This window comes from Oncorhynchus mykiss, chromosome 16, assembly GCF_057628025.1.
Source record: "Oncorhynchus mykiss isolate SJ-2025 chromosome 16, ASM5762802v1, whole genome shotgun sequence".
In the NCBI taxonomy this organism is placed as follows: Eukaryota; Metazoa; Chordata; class Actinopteri; order Salmoniformes; family Salmonidae; genus Oncorhynchus; species Oncorhynchus mykiss.
In genome coordinates this window covers 14,422,770-14,441,391 of record NC_143037.1, presented here as the reverse complement: position 1 = coordinate 14,441,391, position 18,622 = coordinate 14,422,770, and the positions used below count along the sequence as shown (strand labels likewise).

Genomic DNA, 18,622 nt, shown 5'->3' with positions numbered 1-18,622 from the left:
CACGTGGTAGTAGCAGCCTTCATGATGACTCACATCATAGGAGCAGGAGAGAGGGAGATGAGAGAGGGATAGCAGAGAGAAGGAGAAAGAAACAGAACGAGAGAGAGAGAGGACTGGCTAGCTACTAGAGAGTGTATGATGAATTAAAGAATTCACTAAATGGGACTAACACCAAATTGAGACTGCATGCAGAATTCTGAAAAAATATCCTACGTGTAAAAAAAACAAATAATGCATGCAGAGCAGAATTAGGCCGATACCCACTAATTATCAAAATCCAGAAAAGAGCTGTTCAATTCTACTGACACCTAAAAGGAAGCGATTCCAAAACCTTCCATAACAAAGCCATCACCTACAGAGAAATGAACCTGGAGAAGAGTTCCCTAAGCAAGCTGATCCTGGGGCTCGGTTCACAAACACAAACAGACCCCACAGAGCACCATGACAGCAACACAATTAGATCCAACCAAAACATGAGAAACCAAAAAGTTAATTACTTGACACATTGGAAAGAATTTACAAAAAAGTAGAGCAAACTAGAATGTGTCGTGACTTTACTTTCATTAATCTGATGACTGTTATTTATTTAACCAATTAACTATGTTTAATTGTTACCCGATTATAATTAATCATGTAACAATTAGCTCATTAGGATTTGGGGCACCACAGAAGAAGTTGTTAAGAGAGTCACCATCTCCCAAATTAAACTCTATAAGGTCTTTACGTATTTCATCGATAAACAGTCATCTTATTAATCATTACCTCTTATCAAATACTCATTCTGAACGATCGTAACCTTCTTGGATCTGCAAAAACCCCAGCCTGTGCATTATTCAGTAGTACACAAATTGGTTTAATCATTTATTTACTAGCTAACTAAATAATAACACAGAAATCACACACACACATACATACTTACATGAGACAAAGGTCCCTAGTGGACTGACAAGATATGACAGCTTGTTACAACAGATGGAGAGGGGGGAAGAGAGAGAAAGAAATAGGACACTTATCGTGGATACATTCTAGAACTGTCCTCACATTAATCATATACCTTGCACATGGTCCACCGCCAGTTTGGAATAAGAAATAATGAATGTATTTACGTGTTGAATGCCGTTTGCTGTTTCTCTGTCGGAACTAGGCCTTCTTGGAATGTTTGTGGGGCCTTTCCGAGGCCCACTTGTACATGCTCTGATTGTCCACCAGAGGTCACAATGTCCTTCTTCTTAGTTGTCCAGTCTCCATGGGTTGTTCATTCCTCAAAACAGCTACTTAGAAGTACCAGTGATTGTCTGAGGTGAGCATCTCGCCATTTCCTCCTCGTGTTGGTATTCAGGACTCAGACCACAATGGACATGAGCTGCAGCTCTATGTCTCTCTGGTCCAAAGGAAGGTGAGTTCATTTCTTTGTTGAGTTTCATCAACCATTCCATCAACCATTCCAAACGTGCAGCTCACTGCCTCACGTTTCCTGGTCTGAAGGTTGATTACTCTTCTAAGCCTTTATGCACTCTTGTTCAAAAGGGACGTTCCGTCATGCTGACCAGTTCTCTGACCTCACTCGTGGTGTGGCTACTTAATATGCAAAGGTTATCAAAAACTATTATCTCATTAGAAAACTAAAATCACATTCCTATCTTAACACAAATAGCTTCATCACTTTTGATATTGTATTCACATCATATTTGATGAAAACTGGACTATACAGTTTTTAATAACATCACAAGAGAGAGAGGGAGAGAGAGAGAGATAGAGAGAGAACAAAATTCCCTGTAAAATCTAATTTGTTACCCGCCAGTGGAGAGATGACTGGAGATGGGCCCTCTTTGATGGGATTTGCTCCCCAGCTCCTCTATGGTTATCTCTTATGCTACTTGTTATGATCCCCCCCCCCCCCCCATGTGTCTCAGTTAAATTTCACTGGGACCACAGCAGCTGTTGCTGAAGTCCTTGAGGCGAGGCGAGGGAGCTTTGTGGAGCCCATTGCTGCCACTCTCTGAGCAGCCGACAAAAGATTTGGGCTGTAATCTGTAGAGATTAGTTGAGGGAAAGTGAGGAAAATGCTAATCTCAAATTTTCAGAAACAAGGATTTCTCGATCCCACCAGCAGTTAGGCTTTGAATGATACGGAGCAGTTTCTGGGGTTTCCCCCCGATTCTGGTCCACCATAAAGTATGTATCACTCTATATTTGCAGGTGTTAAGTTACAGTACTTCAGTCCTGTTGGATATGACCTACACGTGAAATATAAGAGAAAACCTTAAGTCTCACAATAACCATACGGTATAAAAATAACGGGAAAAAACATGCACGGTGTAATGAGTTTCACAGCATGGCATGAAGTGCTACCTGCAGGGGTTACAGGAAGAAAAGGGATTAGACATTAGCAGTCATATGTATGACATAATAATCTCATCCTCAAGCCAAGATGTGGTGCTAGCATCTTGATTAATACAGATCATTTCCAGGTTCTCTCTGACGAGGAATGCGCCCTCCACAAGGAACTGCTAACTGTACCCTTCATGATGAATCAACAACAGGTAATTGCGAGAGACATGTTTGTAGTTTGTTGTTGTTTTGTAGAGACTGTAACAACCGGAATTGGTGAGAAGACCTGGTATTGTCTCCTTTTTCACCATGGAAACATAGACTAAGCCGAGTTTTTGCCACTCCGGAGAGAGGAAGTAGCATATGAGTACGGTAGAGAGCCAAACATAACTCACCACAAGGCACACGTCAATCCAAATAGATAAGAGGAGAAGGAGAGATTTTTTTAAATAACCCACCTGTCACCACACAACTCTCTTTCCAAGACATTTCAAACTTCTCACTTGGGTGATAGCTGAAGAAGTTATAACACCAAGAAGAGCATTCAACATGATGCAAATAAGATGTAATTATAGCAATGAAACCGCTCTATTCTGGGCTGAATTGTGACTTCCAGACAAAGGAAGATGACTTGTATATAGGGGGCCTTGGTGCTAGCTACAAGAGCCCACAGGATAGGCTAGGACTGTGAGTAAGAAGCCCTGAGAACACAATAAAGTAAGCATTGATTTACCCAGGCCTCCTCCACAACTCTCCCTCAGCTGAACACTCACTGAACTGCCTACAGCGGAGATGGGCAGGCAGGCAATTTACTCCACAGTGTGGGATCAGGGTTGCTCTGTTCTGTACTGCTGTTATTCAAGCCAAAACACTGCAAAAGTTCAAAGCATGGTGTTTTTTGTGTGCATTTATGTATATTACAGTCCTTGTCAGCATGTAGAGAATGCATTATTTTTGTATTCTAGTCATGGGTTAACAATAGAAGTACCATGTTGTAACGATCACAGTGACAAGATTACATTTACTTTTACATTTAGTCAAAATATTGTAAAATGGCGCCGGAAGAAGTGGCAGCAGTTTAACGGGCGCCTAACCAATTGTGCTATTATGTGGGTTTTCTTTGCGTTATTTGTAACTTATTTTTTACATAATGTTTCTGCAACTGTATCTTATGGCAAAAAAGAGCTTCTGGATATCAGGACAGCGATCACTCACCTCGGATTAGACAAAGATTTTTTGTTCAACAAGCAGGACGCAGAGTACGTACTTCAAACACCCGACAAGGCCAACATCCCCGTCATTGGCAAGAGAAAGAGACGCAGGTACAGAGGTCATTTAGCGGGGTGCCTCGTAAGGATACGCAGAAGGCGACTGGGAAAGCTGCCGTTACCGTCAGTATTACTTGCCAACGTGCAATCATTGGGCAATAAATTAGACGAGTTACGATCACGAATATCCTACCAACGTGACATCAGAAACTGTAACATCGTATGTTTCACGGAATCGTGGCTGAATGATGACAAGGATATTCAGCTAGCTGGATATACGCTGCACCGGCTAGATAGAACAGCACACAAGGGGTGGCGGTCTTTGCATATTTGTAAAGATCTGCTGGTGCATGAAATCTAAGTCTAAGTCTCTGGATTTTGTTCACCTGAAGTAGAGTATGTTATGAAAAGGTGTAGACCACACCATGTGCCAAGAGAGTTTTCATCCATACCTTTCGTGGCTGTTTATTTATCACCAGTCAGCCACTGCACCAGTCAGCCACTGCCCAGCTGTATAAGGAAATAAGCAAACAAGAAACCGCACACCCAGAGGCGGCGTTCCTAGTGGCTGGGGACTTTAATGCAAGGAAACTTTAATAAATTTTACCTCATTTCTATCAACATGTTAAATGCGCTCACCTATACTCCACTCAGAGACGCATACAAAGCTCTCGCTCGCCCTCAATTTGGTAAATCTGACAACAATTCTATCCTCCCGATTCCTGCTTACAAGCAAATATTAAAACAGGAAGCACCAGAAATTCGGTCTACAAAAAAGTGGTCAGATGAAGCAGATGCTAAACTACAGGACTGTTTTGCTAGCACAGACTGGAACATGTTCCGGGATTCTTCCGGTGGCTTTGAGGAGTATACCAGATCAGTCACGGGCTTCATCAATAAGTGCATCGAGGACGTCGTCCTCACAGTGACTGAACGTACATACCCCGACCAGAAGCCATGGATTACAGGCAACATTCACACAGAGCTAAAGGGTAGAGCTGTCAATTTCAAGGTGCGGGACTCTAACCCGGAAGCTTATAAGAAATCCTGCCATGCCATCAGACAAACCATCAAACAGGCAAAGCGCCAATACAGGGCTAAGATTGAATCGTACTACACCGGCTCCGACGCTCGTCTTATGTGGCAGGGCTTGCAACTATTACAGACTACAAAGGGAAGCACAGCCGCGAGCTGCACAGTGACACAAGCCTACCTGACGAGCTAAATCACTTCTATGCTCGCTTCGAGTCAAGCAACACTGAGGCATGCATGAGAGCATCAGCTGTTCCGGACGACTGTGTGATCACGTTCTCCGCAGCCGGCGTGAGTAAGACCCTTAAACAGGTCAGCATTTACAAGGCCGCGGGGCCAGACAGATTACCAGGACGTGTTCTCCGGGCATGTGCTCACCAACTGGCAGGTGTCTTCACTGATATTTTCAACATGTCCCTGATTGAGTCTGTAATACCAACATGTTTTAAGCACACCACCATAGTGCTTTGAAAGGCTGGTAATCGCTCACATTCACACCATTATCCTAGAAACACTCGACCCACTCCAATTTACATACCACCCAAACAGATTCAGAGATGGTGCAATCTCTTTTGCACTCCACACCGCCCTTTCCCACCTGGACAAAAGGAGCACCTATGTGAGAATGCTATTTATTGACTACAGCTCAGCGTTCAACACCATAGTACCCTCAAAGCTCATCACTAAGCTAAGGATCCTGGGACTAAACACCTCCCTTTGCAACTGGATCCTGGACTTCCTGACGGGCCGCCCCCACGTGGTGAGGGTAGATAGCAACACATCCACCACGCTGAGCCTCAACACTGGAGCCCCTCAGGGGTGTGTGCTCAGTCCCCTTCTGTACTCCCTGTTCACCCACGACTGCATGGCCAGGCACAACTCCAACACCATCATAAAGTTTGCAGATGATACAACAGTGGTAGGCCTGATCACCGACAACAACAAGACAGCCTATAGGGAGGAGGTCAGAGACCTGGCCTGGTGGTACCAGAATAACAACCTATCCCTCAACATGATCAAGACAAAGGAGATGATTATGGATTACAGGAAAGCGAGGACCGAGCATGCACCCATTCTCATCGACAGGGCTGTAGTGGAGCAGGTTGAGAGTTTCAAGTTCCTTGGTGTCCACATCACCAAAAAACTAGAATGGTCCAAACTCACCAAGACCGTCGTGGAGAGGGCACGACAAAGTCTATTCCCCCTCAGGAAACTATATTATTTGGCCTGGGATCCTCAAAAGGTTCTACAACTACAACATCTCTGGCACCTGCTCGGCCTCTGACCGCAAGGCACTACAGAGAGTAGTGCGCACGGCCCAGTACATCACTGAGGCTAAGCTGCCTGCAATCCAGGACCTCTACACCAGGCGGTGTCAGAGGAAGGCCTTAAAAATTGTCAAAGACCCCAGCCACCTCAATCATAGACTGTTCTCTCTACTACCGCATGGCAAGCGGTACCAGAGTGCCAAGTCTAGGACCAAAAGGCTTCTCAACAGTATTTACCCCCAAGCCATAAGACTCTTGAACAAGTAATCAAATAGCAACCCAGACTATTTCCATTGCCTCCCCAACCCCTCTTTTACTCTGCTACTCTCTGTTTATCATATATGCATAGTCACTTTAACTATACATTCATGTACATACTACCTCAATTATCCCGAATAACTGGTGCCCCCGCATATTGGCTACCTGGACTGTCTGCATTGTGTCACGCCACCCTCCACCCACCACCCGCCACCCGCCAACCCCTCTTTTACACTACTGCTACTCTCTGTTTATCATATATGCATAGTCACTTTAACCATACTTACAGCACATGTACATACTACCTCAATTAGCCCGACTAACCGTTGCCTGTATATTGCCTCGCTACTTTATATAGCCTCGCTAGTGTTATTTTTCACTGTATTTTTACTGTTGTATTTGTTTATCTACTTATCTATTGTTCACCTAATACCTATACCTATTTTTTACTTGAAAATCTCACTGTTGGTTAGGGCCTGTATGTAATCATTTCACATTCAGCGCACGTGACAAATACACTTTGATTTGTAATATGCTATTGAAAGGGGAATCTGAGTGAAATCTGTGGAAAGTGCAATGGATGCCTAATTATACATTAAGCTTCAATTACTCATAGGGATCTGCAGGACGATGGAGGGGTTTCTGAGTTCAGAGTCAGTGGATTCAGAGTCAGTGAGTCCAGTCAGTCCAACCCCACTCATCCGCTTCTCCTCCCTCCCCTCAGATATCCGCGGCCTACAGGGTTTCCTGGACCAGACGTCTCGGCAGGGGCTGGACGTATCTCTACAGAGAGTGGACAGGAACATCAGTAAGGTCTTCTCGAACCTCTTCAACACCATGAGGACAGAGGAGCTCAACCGCTACAGGGACACACTGAGACGGGCCATCCTACTGCTCAGCCCCCGAGGAGCTCAGGTCTTCATCCAACAGGTACGTGGTAGCATTTAGGCCTAGATATAGCCACACACATATGCTCGTGGGTCCACACACACACACACACACACACACACACACACACGCACACACACACACACACACACACACACACACACACACACACACGCAGGTTTGTCTGAGCACACATACACACATGTAGTTTACCTGCTCTGTGCATACAAACAGAAACCAGAAACACACACACACACATAGCCATACACCAACTTGCCCACACACACAGTACTTGTAAGACAAGTAGTATTGACCTCCATGACACACTGTCAGTCAATTAATCAATCACATTTATTTTTTAAAACCCTTTTTACAACAGAGGTTTTCACAGAGTGCTGTACAGACACCCAGCCTAAAACCCGAAAGAGCAAGCATATTGCAGATGCAGAAGCACAGTAGCTAGGAAAAACTCCCTAAACAAGCAGGAGCGTAGGAAGAAACGTAGAGAGGAACCAGACTCTTTTAGGTGGCCAGTCCTCTTCTGGCTGTGCTGGGTAGAGATTATAGGAGGACATGGCCTCTTGTTCTTCAAGACGATTGTGATCATATTGGTATTCCCCCACTGGACCAGGCCACCATATGGCATGGGGGCATTGCCTATCATTAGATAGTACGCATGACTCCTTATTGCTCAGTCTGTCACGTGTCCCGGAGATGTGTCCTGGGACTCATGCTCAGCACCGCAGAGCAGAGCAGATGGCCTGTCCACGGCTAACAGACAGAGTGGAGACGGAACACGGTTCTCATGCATATGGATGTGTCAGTTCTCCAAGCCTCAGCCAAGGCAGGCTGTATTTTTAGAAGTCTTAATTTTAGCAGCCAATCAGAGGGGAAGGAGTAACCGTGGCACCTCTCTCTGACTCGGCAGCTGCATCGAACTGGGCGCTGGATGGCAGCTAGTTGCTTTAATGCCTCATCGTACTCCGACTCCCAACGCTACTCTGCCTCTACCGAGAAATGTTTGTGAATATGTTAATTAGCTGTACTGCTCGTTGTTCCACGATCATACAGCAAAATAACACAGTCTTTATGCCGTTTGAGAAATGAAATGACGCAGACACCTGTCTTGTTGTGACATGTGAGCACTAGGGCTGTTGCAGTGAACATATTACAGCCACACCGGTGGTCACGAGTCATGAGAGCAGTCAAATTCCACATGACCGTTTAGTCACAGTAATTAGGTTCTCCAAGCTCTGATTCTGCTGCTGATCATTAGTAACCTATCAAACTTGCTAACTGACAGAGACTCAGCACTCTATTGTCCCTCTAATCACTCTGACATCAATGCAAATGTATTAGAAAATCCAATCAAACACTTCATGAGAGCCCATGAGCTCATGTTGCGCAACATTTCTATAGGCTATGCAATTGCGGGAGAAAACAGAGTGATGGCTTCTAATAAAAAGAGGAGGATCCTATCAGCTTTCTATAGAACTACTATATTTATTTCTCAACTTTCCTAATATTAAGCACATTGCTTATATTTACAACAAGAATAGAGCCTACCTGGCCGTCATGAAAATAAACCACGGGAAAAAGCATTCTTCGTTCGCTATTTAAGTGCATAAATTACATGTATTTTTTCCTGCATGCCCCTGTTTCGATACAGGTGCATGATAATGGTCCATTCTATATCAAAACTAATGTTACAAATATATTATGTAGTATCTGTAAAGACAGGGTTAAAATAAACACAATCAAAAGTATGTTTGAATGATACCGAGGGGCAGTGTTTTTACAATTAATGCCGGTTTGCCTGAGACTGATGTTGTGCAGGTGTTTGTATACATGCATATACACACACTCTCATTCAAATAACTGCATACAAGAACACACACATACTGTACATGTAATAGTGCCAGACATTCACCCAAACAGTTGGCATTGCTGTTATGATTTTAGTTGCCCTTGATGTCCTTTTTTTGCCTTGTTATTTGCTGTTTTCTTCTGTTTTTTATTTAGTTCATTATCCTGGTTGTTGGTGCATTGGGGGGTTCTTGGGGATGGGGAATGGAATTAATTGTATTTTTCTTCTCGAATGGTTGAGGGACAGCTATTGGGGTACTGTGGGGGATCTTGGAGGGTTCTGGTTCATGTGTTTTAGTCTGGTGGGAGATCTGTTAACGAGCCCTTGAGCAGGGCATTGACCCTGGATGCTTCTGTGTGTCGCTATGAATGGGAGTCTGTTGGATGACTGGTATGATGTAGTTGTTGAGCGGCTTCACTGCAAGTATATTGTATGTTTCGGATATTCAATAAAAACATTTAATTAAAAAAATACAAGAATAAATCAAGAATAATCTGATGGGTGAAAATATCATCCTATCACTTGCAAATTACAGTTGAAGTCGGAAGTTTACATACACCTTAGCCAAATACATTTCAACTCAGTTTTTCACAATTCCTGACATTTAATCCTCGTAAAAATTCTTCCCACAATAAGTTGGGTGTATTATGGCCCATTTCTCCTGACAGAGCTTGTGCAGCGGAGTCAGGGACTATGGTGGTCCTCTTAAAACATGCTGGTATTACAGACTCGGATAGGGAGTGGTCGAAAATGTCAGTGAAGACACTTGCCAGTTGGTCAGCGCATGCACGCAGTACACATCCTGGTGATCCGTCTGGCCCAGCGGACTTGTGAATGTTGACCTGTTTAAAGGTCTTACTCACATCGGCTGTGGAGAGCGTGATCACACAGTCTTCCGGAACAGCTGGTGCTCTCATGTATGTTTCCGTATTATCTGGTAGGCTTGTGTCACTAGGCAGCTCTCGACTGTGCTTCCGTTTGTATTCTGTAATGGCTTGCAAGCCCTGCCACATCCGACAAGCATTAGAGCCGGTGTAGTACGATTCGATCTTAGTCCTGTATTGATGCTTGCCTGTTTGATGGTTCGTCGGAGGGCATAGCGGGATTTCTTATAAGCTTCCGGGTTAGAGTCCCGCTCCTTGAAAGCGGCAGCTCTAGCCTTTAGCTCAGAGTGTATGCCTCCTGTAATCCATGGCTTCTGGTTGGGGTATGTACGTTCAGTCACTGTGGGGACGACGTCCTCGATGCACTTATTGATGAAGCTGATGTGTGACTGATGTGGTGTACTCCTCAATGCCATCGGAACACATCGGAACATATTCCAATCTGTGCTAGCAAAACATTCCTGTAGCTTAGCATCTGCTTCCTCTGACCACTTTTTTATTGATCGAGTCACTGGTGCTTCCTGCTTTAAGTTTAGCTTGTAAGCAGGAATCAAGAGGATAGAATTATGGTCAGATTTGCCAAATGGAGGGCGAGGGAGAGCTTTGTATGTGTCTCTGTGTCTGAGTATAGGTGGTCTAGAGTTTTTATTCCTCTGGTTGCACATTTAACATGCTGATAGAAATTTGGTAAAATGGATTTAAGTTTCCCTGCATTAAAGTCCCTACTAGGAGCACCGCCTCTGGGTGAGTGTTTTCCTGTTTGCTTATGGCGGAATACAGCTCATTCAATGCTGTCTTAGTGCCAGCCTCTGACTGTGGTGGTATGTAAACAGCTACAAAGTATACAGATGATAACTCTCTCGGTAGGTAGTGTGGTCTACAGCTTATCATGAAATACTCTACTCTACCTCAGGCGAGCAATGGCTCAAGACTTCCTTAGATATCGTGCTCCAGCTGTTGTTTACAAAAATAGATAGACCGCAGCCCCTTGTCTTACCAGACACCGCTGTTCTATCCTGCCGGTACATCGCATAACCAGCCAGCTGAATGTTGATGTTGTTGAAGTTCAGCCACGTTACAGTTTTTAATGTTCCGTTGGTAGTTTAATCTTCTGCATATCTCATAGATTTTATTGTCCACAAATGTGGCTAGTAGAATGGAGGGAAGTGGGGGTTTATTCGATCGAATTCTCAGAAGGCAGCCCGACCTTCGCCTCCACTTCATGCAGATCACGGGGATCGGGGGCCTGTTCCCGAGGAATAAGTGTATCCTTCGCGTCTGACTCGTCAGAGTCGTGAAAGGAAAAAGAGGACTCTGCTAATTCCATGGTGAGTAATCGCAGTCCTGATGTCTAGAAGTTATTTTCGGTCATAAGAGATGGTAGCGGCAACATTATGTACAAAATAAGTTACAAACAACACACATAAACTAACAAAAAACACAATCGGCCGGGGGCACCTAAAACATCTGCCATTGTCACGTTCTGACCCTAGTTCTTGTGTTATTTGTTTGTTTTAGTTGGTCAGGACGTGAGTTGGGTGGGCATTCTATGTTTTGTGTCTGAATCCTGGCTCAGGAAGGCCACCAAAAATTCTGAGATTTCCATACCCAACTATAATATCTTCCGTCAAGATAGAACTGCCAAAGGGGGAGGAGTTGCAGTCTACTGCAGAGATAGCCTGCAAAGTAATGTCATACTCTCCAGGTCCATACCCAAACAGTTCGAACTACTAATTTTGAAAATTACTCTCTCCAGAAATAAGTCTCTCACTGTTGCCGCCTGCTACCGACCCCCCTCAGCTCCCAGCTGTGCCCTGGACACCATTTGTGAATTGATCGCCCCCCATCTAGCTTCAGAGTTTGTTCTGTTAGGTGACCTAAACTGGGATATGCTTAACACCCCGGCAGTCCTACAATCTAAGCTAGATGCCCTCAATCTCACTCAAATCATCAAGGAACCCACCAGGTACAACCCTAACTCTGTAAACAAGGGCACCCTCATTGACGTCATCCTGACCAACTGGCCCTCCAAATACACCTCCGCTGTCTACAACCAGGATCTCAGCGATCACTGCCTCATTGCCTGTATCCGCTACGGAGCCGCAGTCAAACGACCACCCCTCATCACTGTCAAACGCTCCCTAAAACACTTCTGTGAGCAGGCCTTTCTAATCGACCTGGCCCGGGTATCCTGGAAGGACATTGACCTCATCCCGTCAGTTGAGGATGCCTGGTCTTTCTTTAAAAGTAACTTCCTCACCATTTTAGATAAGCATGCTCCGTTCAAAAAATGCAGAACTAAGAACAGATATAGCCCCTGGTTCACTCCAGACCTGACTGCCCTCGACCAGCACAAAAACATCCTGTGGCGGACTGCGCTAACATCGAATAGTCCCCGCGATATGCAACTGTTCAGGGAAGTCAGGAACCAATACACACAGTCAGTCAGGAAAGCTAAAGCCAACTTCTTCAGGCAGAAGTTTGCATCCTGTAGCTCCAACTCCAAAAAGTTCTGGGACACTGTGAAGTCCATGGAGAACAAGAGCACCTCCTCCCAGCTGCCCACTGCACTGAGACTAGGTAACATGGTCACCACCGATAAATCCATGATTATCGAAAACTTCAACAAGCATTTCTCAACGGCTGGCCATGCCTTCCGCCTGGCTACTCCAACCTCGGACAACAGCTCCCCCCCCCCCGCAGCTACTCGCCCAAGCCTCTCCAGGTTCTCCTTTACCCAAATCCAGATAGCAGATGTCCTGAAAGAGCTGCAAAACCTGGACCCGTACAAATCAGCTGGGCTGGACAATCTGGACCCTCTATTCCTGAAACTATCCGCCGCCATTGTCGCAACCCCTATTACCAGCCTGTTCAACCTCTCTTTCATATCGTCTGAGATCCCCAAGGATTGGAAAGCTGCCGCAGTCATCCCCCTCTTCAAAGGGGGCGACACCCTGGACCCAAACTGTTACAGACCTATATCCATCCTGCCCTGCCTATCTAAGGTCTTCGAAAGCCAAGTCAACAAACAGGTCACTGACCATCTTGAATCCCACCGTACCTTCTCCGCTGTGCAATCTGGTTTCCGAGCCGGTCACGGGTGTACCTCAGCCACGCTCAAGGTACTAAACGATATCATAACCGCCATCGATAAAAGACAGTACTGTGCAGCCGTCTTCATAGACCTTGCCAAGGCTTTCGACTCTGTCAATCACCGTATTCTTATCGGCAGACTCAGTAGCCTCGGTTTTTCGGATGACTGCCTTGCCTGGTTCACCAATTACTTTGCAGACAGAGTTCAGTGTGTCAAATCGGAGGGCACGCTGTCCGGTCCTCTGGCAGTCTCTATGGGGGTGCCACAGGGTTCAATTCTCGGGCCGACTCTTTTCTCTGTATATATCAATGATGTTTCTCATGCTGCGGGCGATTCCCTGATCCACCTCTACGCAGACGACACCATTCTATATACTTCCGGCCCGTCCTTGGACACTGTGCTATCTAACCTCCAAACGAGCTTCAATGCCATACAGCACTCCTTCCGTGGCCTCCAACTGCTCTTAAACGCTAGTAAAACCAAATGCATGCTTTTCAACCGTTCGCTGCCTGCACCCGCACGCCTGACCAGCATCACCACCCTGGATGGTTCCGACCTTGAATATGTGGACATCTATAAGTACCTAGGTGTCTGGCTAGACTCTAAACTCTCCTTCCAGACCCATATCAAACATCTCCAATCGAAAATCAAATCAAGAGTCGGCTTTCTATTCCGCAACAAAGCCTCCTTCACTCACGCCGCCAAACTTACCCTAGTAAAACTGACTATCCTACCGATCCTCGACTTCGGCGACGTCATCTACAAAATTGCTTCCAACACTCTACTCAGCAAACTGGATGCAGTTTATCACAGTGCCATCCGTTTTGTCACTAAAGCACCTTATACCACCCACCACTGCGACTTGTATGCTCTAGTCGGCTGGCCCTCGCTACATATTCGTCGCCAGACCCACTGGCTCCAGGTCATCTACAAGTCCATGCTAGGTAAAGCTCCGCCTTATCTCAGTTCACTGGTTACGATGGCAAGACCCATCCGTAGCACGCGCTCCAGCAGGTGTATCTCACTGATCATCCCTAAAGCCAACACCTCATTTGGCCGCCTTTCGTTACAGTTCTCTGCTGCCTGTGACTGGAACGAATTGCAAAAATCGCTGAAGTTGGAGACTTTTATCTCCCTCACCAACTTCAAACATCTGCTATCTGAGCAGCTAACCGATCGCTGCAGCTGTACATAGTCTATTGGTAAATAGCCCACCCATTTTCACCTACCTCATCCCCATACTGTTTTTATTTATTTATTTTTATTTTTCTGCTCTTTTGCACACCAATATCTCTACCTGTACATAACCATCTGATCATTTATCACTCCAGTGTTAATCTGCATAATTGTAATTATTTGCCTACCTTCTCATGCCTTTTGCACACAATGTATATATAGACTCCCCTTTTTTCTACTGCGTTATTGACTTGCTAATTGTTTACTCCATGTGTAACTCTGTGTTGTCTGTTCACACTGCTATGCCTTATCTTGGCCAGGTCGCAGTTGCAAATGAGAACTTGTTCTCAACTAGCCTACCTGGTTAAATAAAGGTGAAATAAAAATTTAAAAAAAAAAAATTGTGTTTCTAGATTGGTTTTCTGTGTTCGGCCTAGTATGGTTCTCAATCAGAGCCAGGTGTCGTTAGTTGTCTCTGATTGGGAATCATACTTAGGTAGCCTGGGTTTCACTGTTGTTTTGTGGGTGATTGTTTCCGTGTCTGTGTTTGTTACCCACACGGTACTGTTTCGGTTTTGTTCACGTTTATTGTTTTTGTATTAGTGTTCTTGTTGAGTTTTTTCATATTAAAAACATGGACACTTACCACGCCGCATCTTGGTCCGATCCTTGCTACACCTCCTCAGAAGAGGAGGAGGAAAACCTTTACAGCCATCCTCTCCGGCTTCATCTTATGGAGGACAACTCAGAGTATGCTCTACTTTTCTTCATATCATGCTTCTTTAGACCTGTCTAAAATAAATGATGGATTTACTGTGAAGGTGTAGGCCATATTGCATGGATTTATTAGACTTTTAAAAATGGCTTGTAGGCTCTGTGCGGAAGCCAGGAGATGCTAAATGTTTTATGTTAATTAACGGTCAATTACCATGAGACTGACAGTTATTTGCTTGACAATCACCGGCTGACACAATTTCGTGACTGCCACAGCCCTAGTGAGAATTTTTCCTTGGTGAGCTATGAGACAAAACTCAAGGTCTTTCGTAAAGAGACCTTCCAGCGTTTCTTTCCGCAATCCCACGCCGCGGCCATTGGGCAGTCGGATGTTTAGCTTGAGGACAAGAAACACCCTGACGGCCTGGTCCTGATCCCGCAGTAGCTCCATCTGAGAATCAGTGGTCGAGCATCGAAGGAGAGTATAAACACATATTTATAACACAGTAACACATACACACACACTTAACTCTCCCTCTCCACACACACACACACACACACACACACACACACACACACACACACACACACACACACACACACACACACACACACACACACACACACACACACACTATCTCTATGATGAGATTTCTCGTATAGTTTCCTGTTTGTGTTACACTTGTGCAAGGAAAATCTTTGACATTTTATCTCATTTTGATTGAGGACGGCACACGGAACGTTATGTTTGATTTAGAGGTTGTATCGTCACCCAGTAGGCAAGCACAAAGAATGGCTTGGCGTTCAGTGCTACTGAGAGGAAATCTATGCATAGACGTGGCAGGGTGGTGAACCACTGTGGACAGGAATAGCCAGGCTTTGATGATTGATACTGTTTTCCATGTCTGGGTTCTTTTGTTCCCTCCCGTGACCACGGCAAATGAGCATTCACCGACAGGCTAGGGTAAGATGACATGGCTTACACACCATGTTCATTAGTAAAAGCACAAGGTGAATAGCCCCTTTATGAAAATGTATTGAGATGTGACAAGAAAGTGTTTTCAAGCGTAAATGCTCATCGCATATCCACTTGTGATTCAATAAACTATGATTCCAGAATACAAACCGTGATAGCTGCTGTGAAATATAATGATGCTTCACTCTGATGATCCCCTATCCAAACACTCCACACTCATGCTTAGTAGCCATTTTGTAAGCAATCCATAGCCTAAGCTGCAGGACACAGGGAGTGAATGCACTTATGAGAGCAGTGTCTCACACAGCCTACCTCGCTGAGTCTCTTATTAAATCTAGAGTGGCTGGGAGGAGAGTTGTGTCGTAAATCTATCTGTCTGATCTCTCTTTTCTTTCTTCCCTTTTGAGAGAGCGAGAGAGCGAGAGTGGGGTGGCAAGAGAGAGATGAGGGAGAATGGGGGAGAGAGAAAAAGAGAGAGGGAGAATGAGAGAAAGGGGGGAGAAAGAGAGAGATTGCAAGAGAGAGAATTTGAGAGTAAGAGGTTGAGTATGAGACAGACAGAAAGAGGGGGAGAGAGAGAGAGACAGAGACAGAGACAGAGAGAGGGGGAGAGAGATACCAACATACAGCCTTTAGTGTGGTGCGCTGTAGTGCCGTCAATTCCCACTGTCATTCTCTAATGGTAGAAAACAGGTTGGCTCGGGCGGCTTGGATTACCGTGGTGTTGGTTGGATGAGAGAAATCATTTGTGCCGCTCCTTTATCTCCTGTGCCTTTGCTGTCCCTTTTGTGAGCGGTAAACGCGGTGACTAAACGCAGAGCGTCTGTTAGAGGCTCAGCGAGCACCCACACACTAGCCCCCGCAGGCTGCTCTGCTCCTTCACACACACACACACACACACACACACACACACACACACACACACACACACACACACACTCGCTCAGGCTTCCAGTTCTAACACTCAGTGGAGAGTCTTCAACAGCAGTGTTGAAGAGAATCACCAGCTTCACTACTGTGTAAGGCCCATCAGCTACAGTTTCTGCATTCACTACCCACTTTTCTCCTTGTTTTCTCTTTCTTTCCCACTCCAGAGGAGAGGAGGTACACTTTGACCTTATTTACTTGCTTTAACAATGATGAAAAGGACTAAGTGACTTTAATCGTTTGGCACTGCAATATGGATGGTTTCTGTTTGCCAGCTGCTGGATGTGGTAGCTAGTGGATGCTGTTTTGGCATCTTTGATGTGGGAGTGTGTTATCTGTTCAGACACAGTGGAATCCCAAATAGAACTACAGCTGAATAATAGATGGTCATAGAATAATGTTCTGGGGTGTTTCGAGCTCGGTGTGTTCTCCTGTACAGAGTCATATAGAACTTCTTGCATTACAAGCATTAATCTCACGTTGCATCACTTTTCCTCAAGTCAAGGCAACGGTACATGACAATCCGCATCTGTGTGTAGGTCTTCAACAGAGACATCCAAGATTGTTTTAGAGGCGTTACATCCTTTGAGCTGGCAAGAATATGGCTTACACAATTTACTGGTTGCAGAGAAACTCATTCACCAGTCTCTCTGTAGAACTGTTACACAGCTGCTGTTTAAGGGCTCAAGTTGATGATAGATGGATGGACTGATGGAAAGATTGATGCAAAGATTAATGGAAAGATTGATGAAAAGATTTATGGAAAATTTTGGAAAATGTATGGGAGATTGATGGAAAGACTGACGGAAAGATTGATGGACAGATCAATTGAAGGGTGGATAGAAGTACAGATGCTCAGCTCACCACAACGCTGCTGCTACCGGTCTTACCAAGGCCCCAGATAGGGATGTGACACCCCTTCTAATCTGTTCCCAACAGCACTGTTCCATGGTGGGGCTGTGCCAGACCCCAGCCAGTCAGTCAGGGTGTGAGTCCCTATCCCTGTGTAGTACACTACCTTTGAGCAGCCTTTGGCAGCCCTCTTCCTATGGGGAAGAGGGTGCCATTTGTTCCATCAATCCTCATTCTGCCAGCCTTGCCCATGTTTTTACTGCCCGCCGAGGAGAGAGGGAGGCTGGGCCGGGAGTGTCGTGGCTAGGGGAAGACAGATTGAGTGGCATCGTCCATCAGGCAGCCCAGGAGATGATTGATGACACGTGTTGGACAATCTTCCACCTCCTGTGGAGAGGGTGTGTGTGTGGGTGAGGAAGGGGGGGGGTGGAAGGTTGTGTGTGTGTGTGTTCACAGTGAATGACAGGACGGCAGGTTTCTCATTAGCCAACCCACCAGCAGGAGGAGAGAGAACAGGGGTTGGTATGAGAGAGGTGTAGCTGTGACTCAAACACACACACACACACCTAACACTCACACACATACACACACATACACACATATACACACACACACACACACACACACACACACACACACACACACAACACAAACACAGTTTTTTTGTTTGTAAGGTTCAATCTTTTTGTCAAGGGAGTTCATTAATTCTGGTTAGACTTCATGTTGGGCTCGCAGCTGGAGTTGGATGATAAAAAAGCATTTTCAAGCCAATTGCATCTCAAATTCGTCTTATGCAACTTTGCATTTGGTTGAATCCTGATACCTTGGCCTACCTTGGTGTAATAGACCCAAAGTCCCCAATGGGATTAAAGCTCGGAAGTTAGTTTTCCAAAATAATGATACAACTCCATGATTGACATTTCATTTTTGGTTTGTCAAAAAGGTTGAGTCATTTGCCAGTCTTGAACAACACAGTGACTAAAGCAGCCCTGTATTCCATTAACCTTGAACATCTACCACAACAGGCCTCTAATGTCCTGCTATCAGACAATAGGTTATCCGGGGGAGACATTTGGAGAAGAGATCA

At 45.2% G+C, this 18,622-nt stretch overlaps 1 protein-coding gene across 2 annotated transcripts in view; it reads left to right on the top strand.

Moving 5' to 3' along the window:
- Window positions 1-18,622, top strand: part of grid1b (glutamate ionotropic receptor delta type subunit 1b) — a 392,400-nt gene that overhangs the window by 231,395 nt on the left and 142,383 nt on the right. For both annotated transcript variants that reach the window (XM_036946259.2, XM_036946260.2), the window contains exon 4: window positions 6,882-7,087. In XM_036946259.2, coding sequence (XP_036802154.1) covers window positions 6,882-7,087 — 206 coding nt within the window. The remainder of the gene's footprint in view (window positions 1-6,881; window positions 7,088-18,622) is intronic.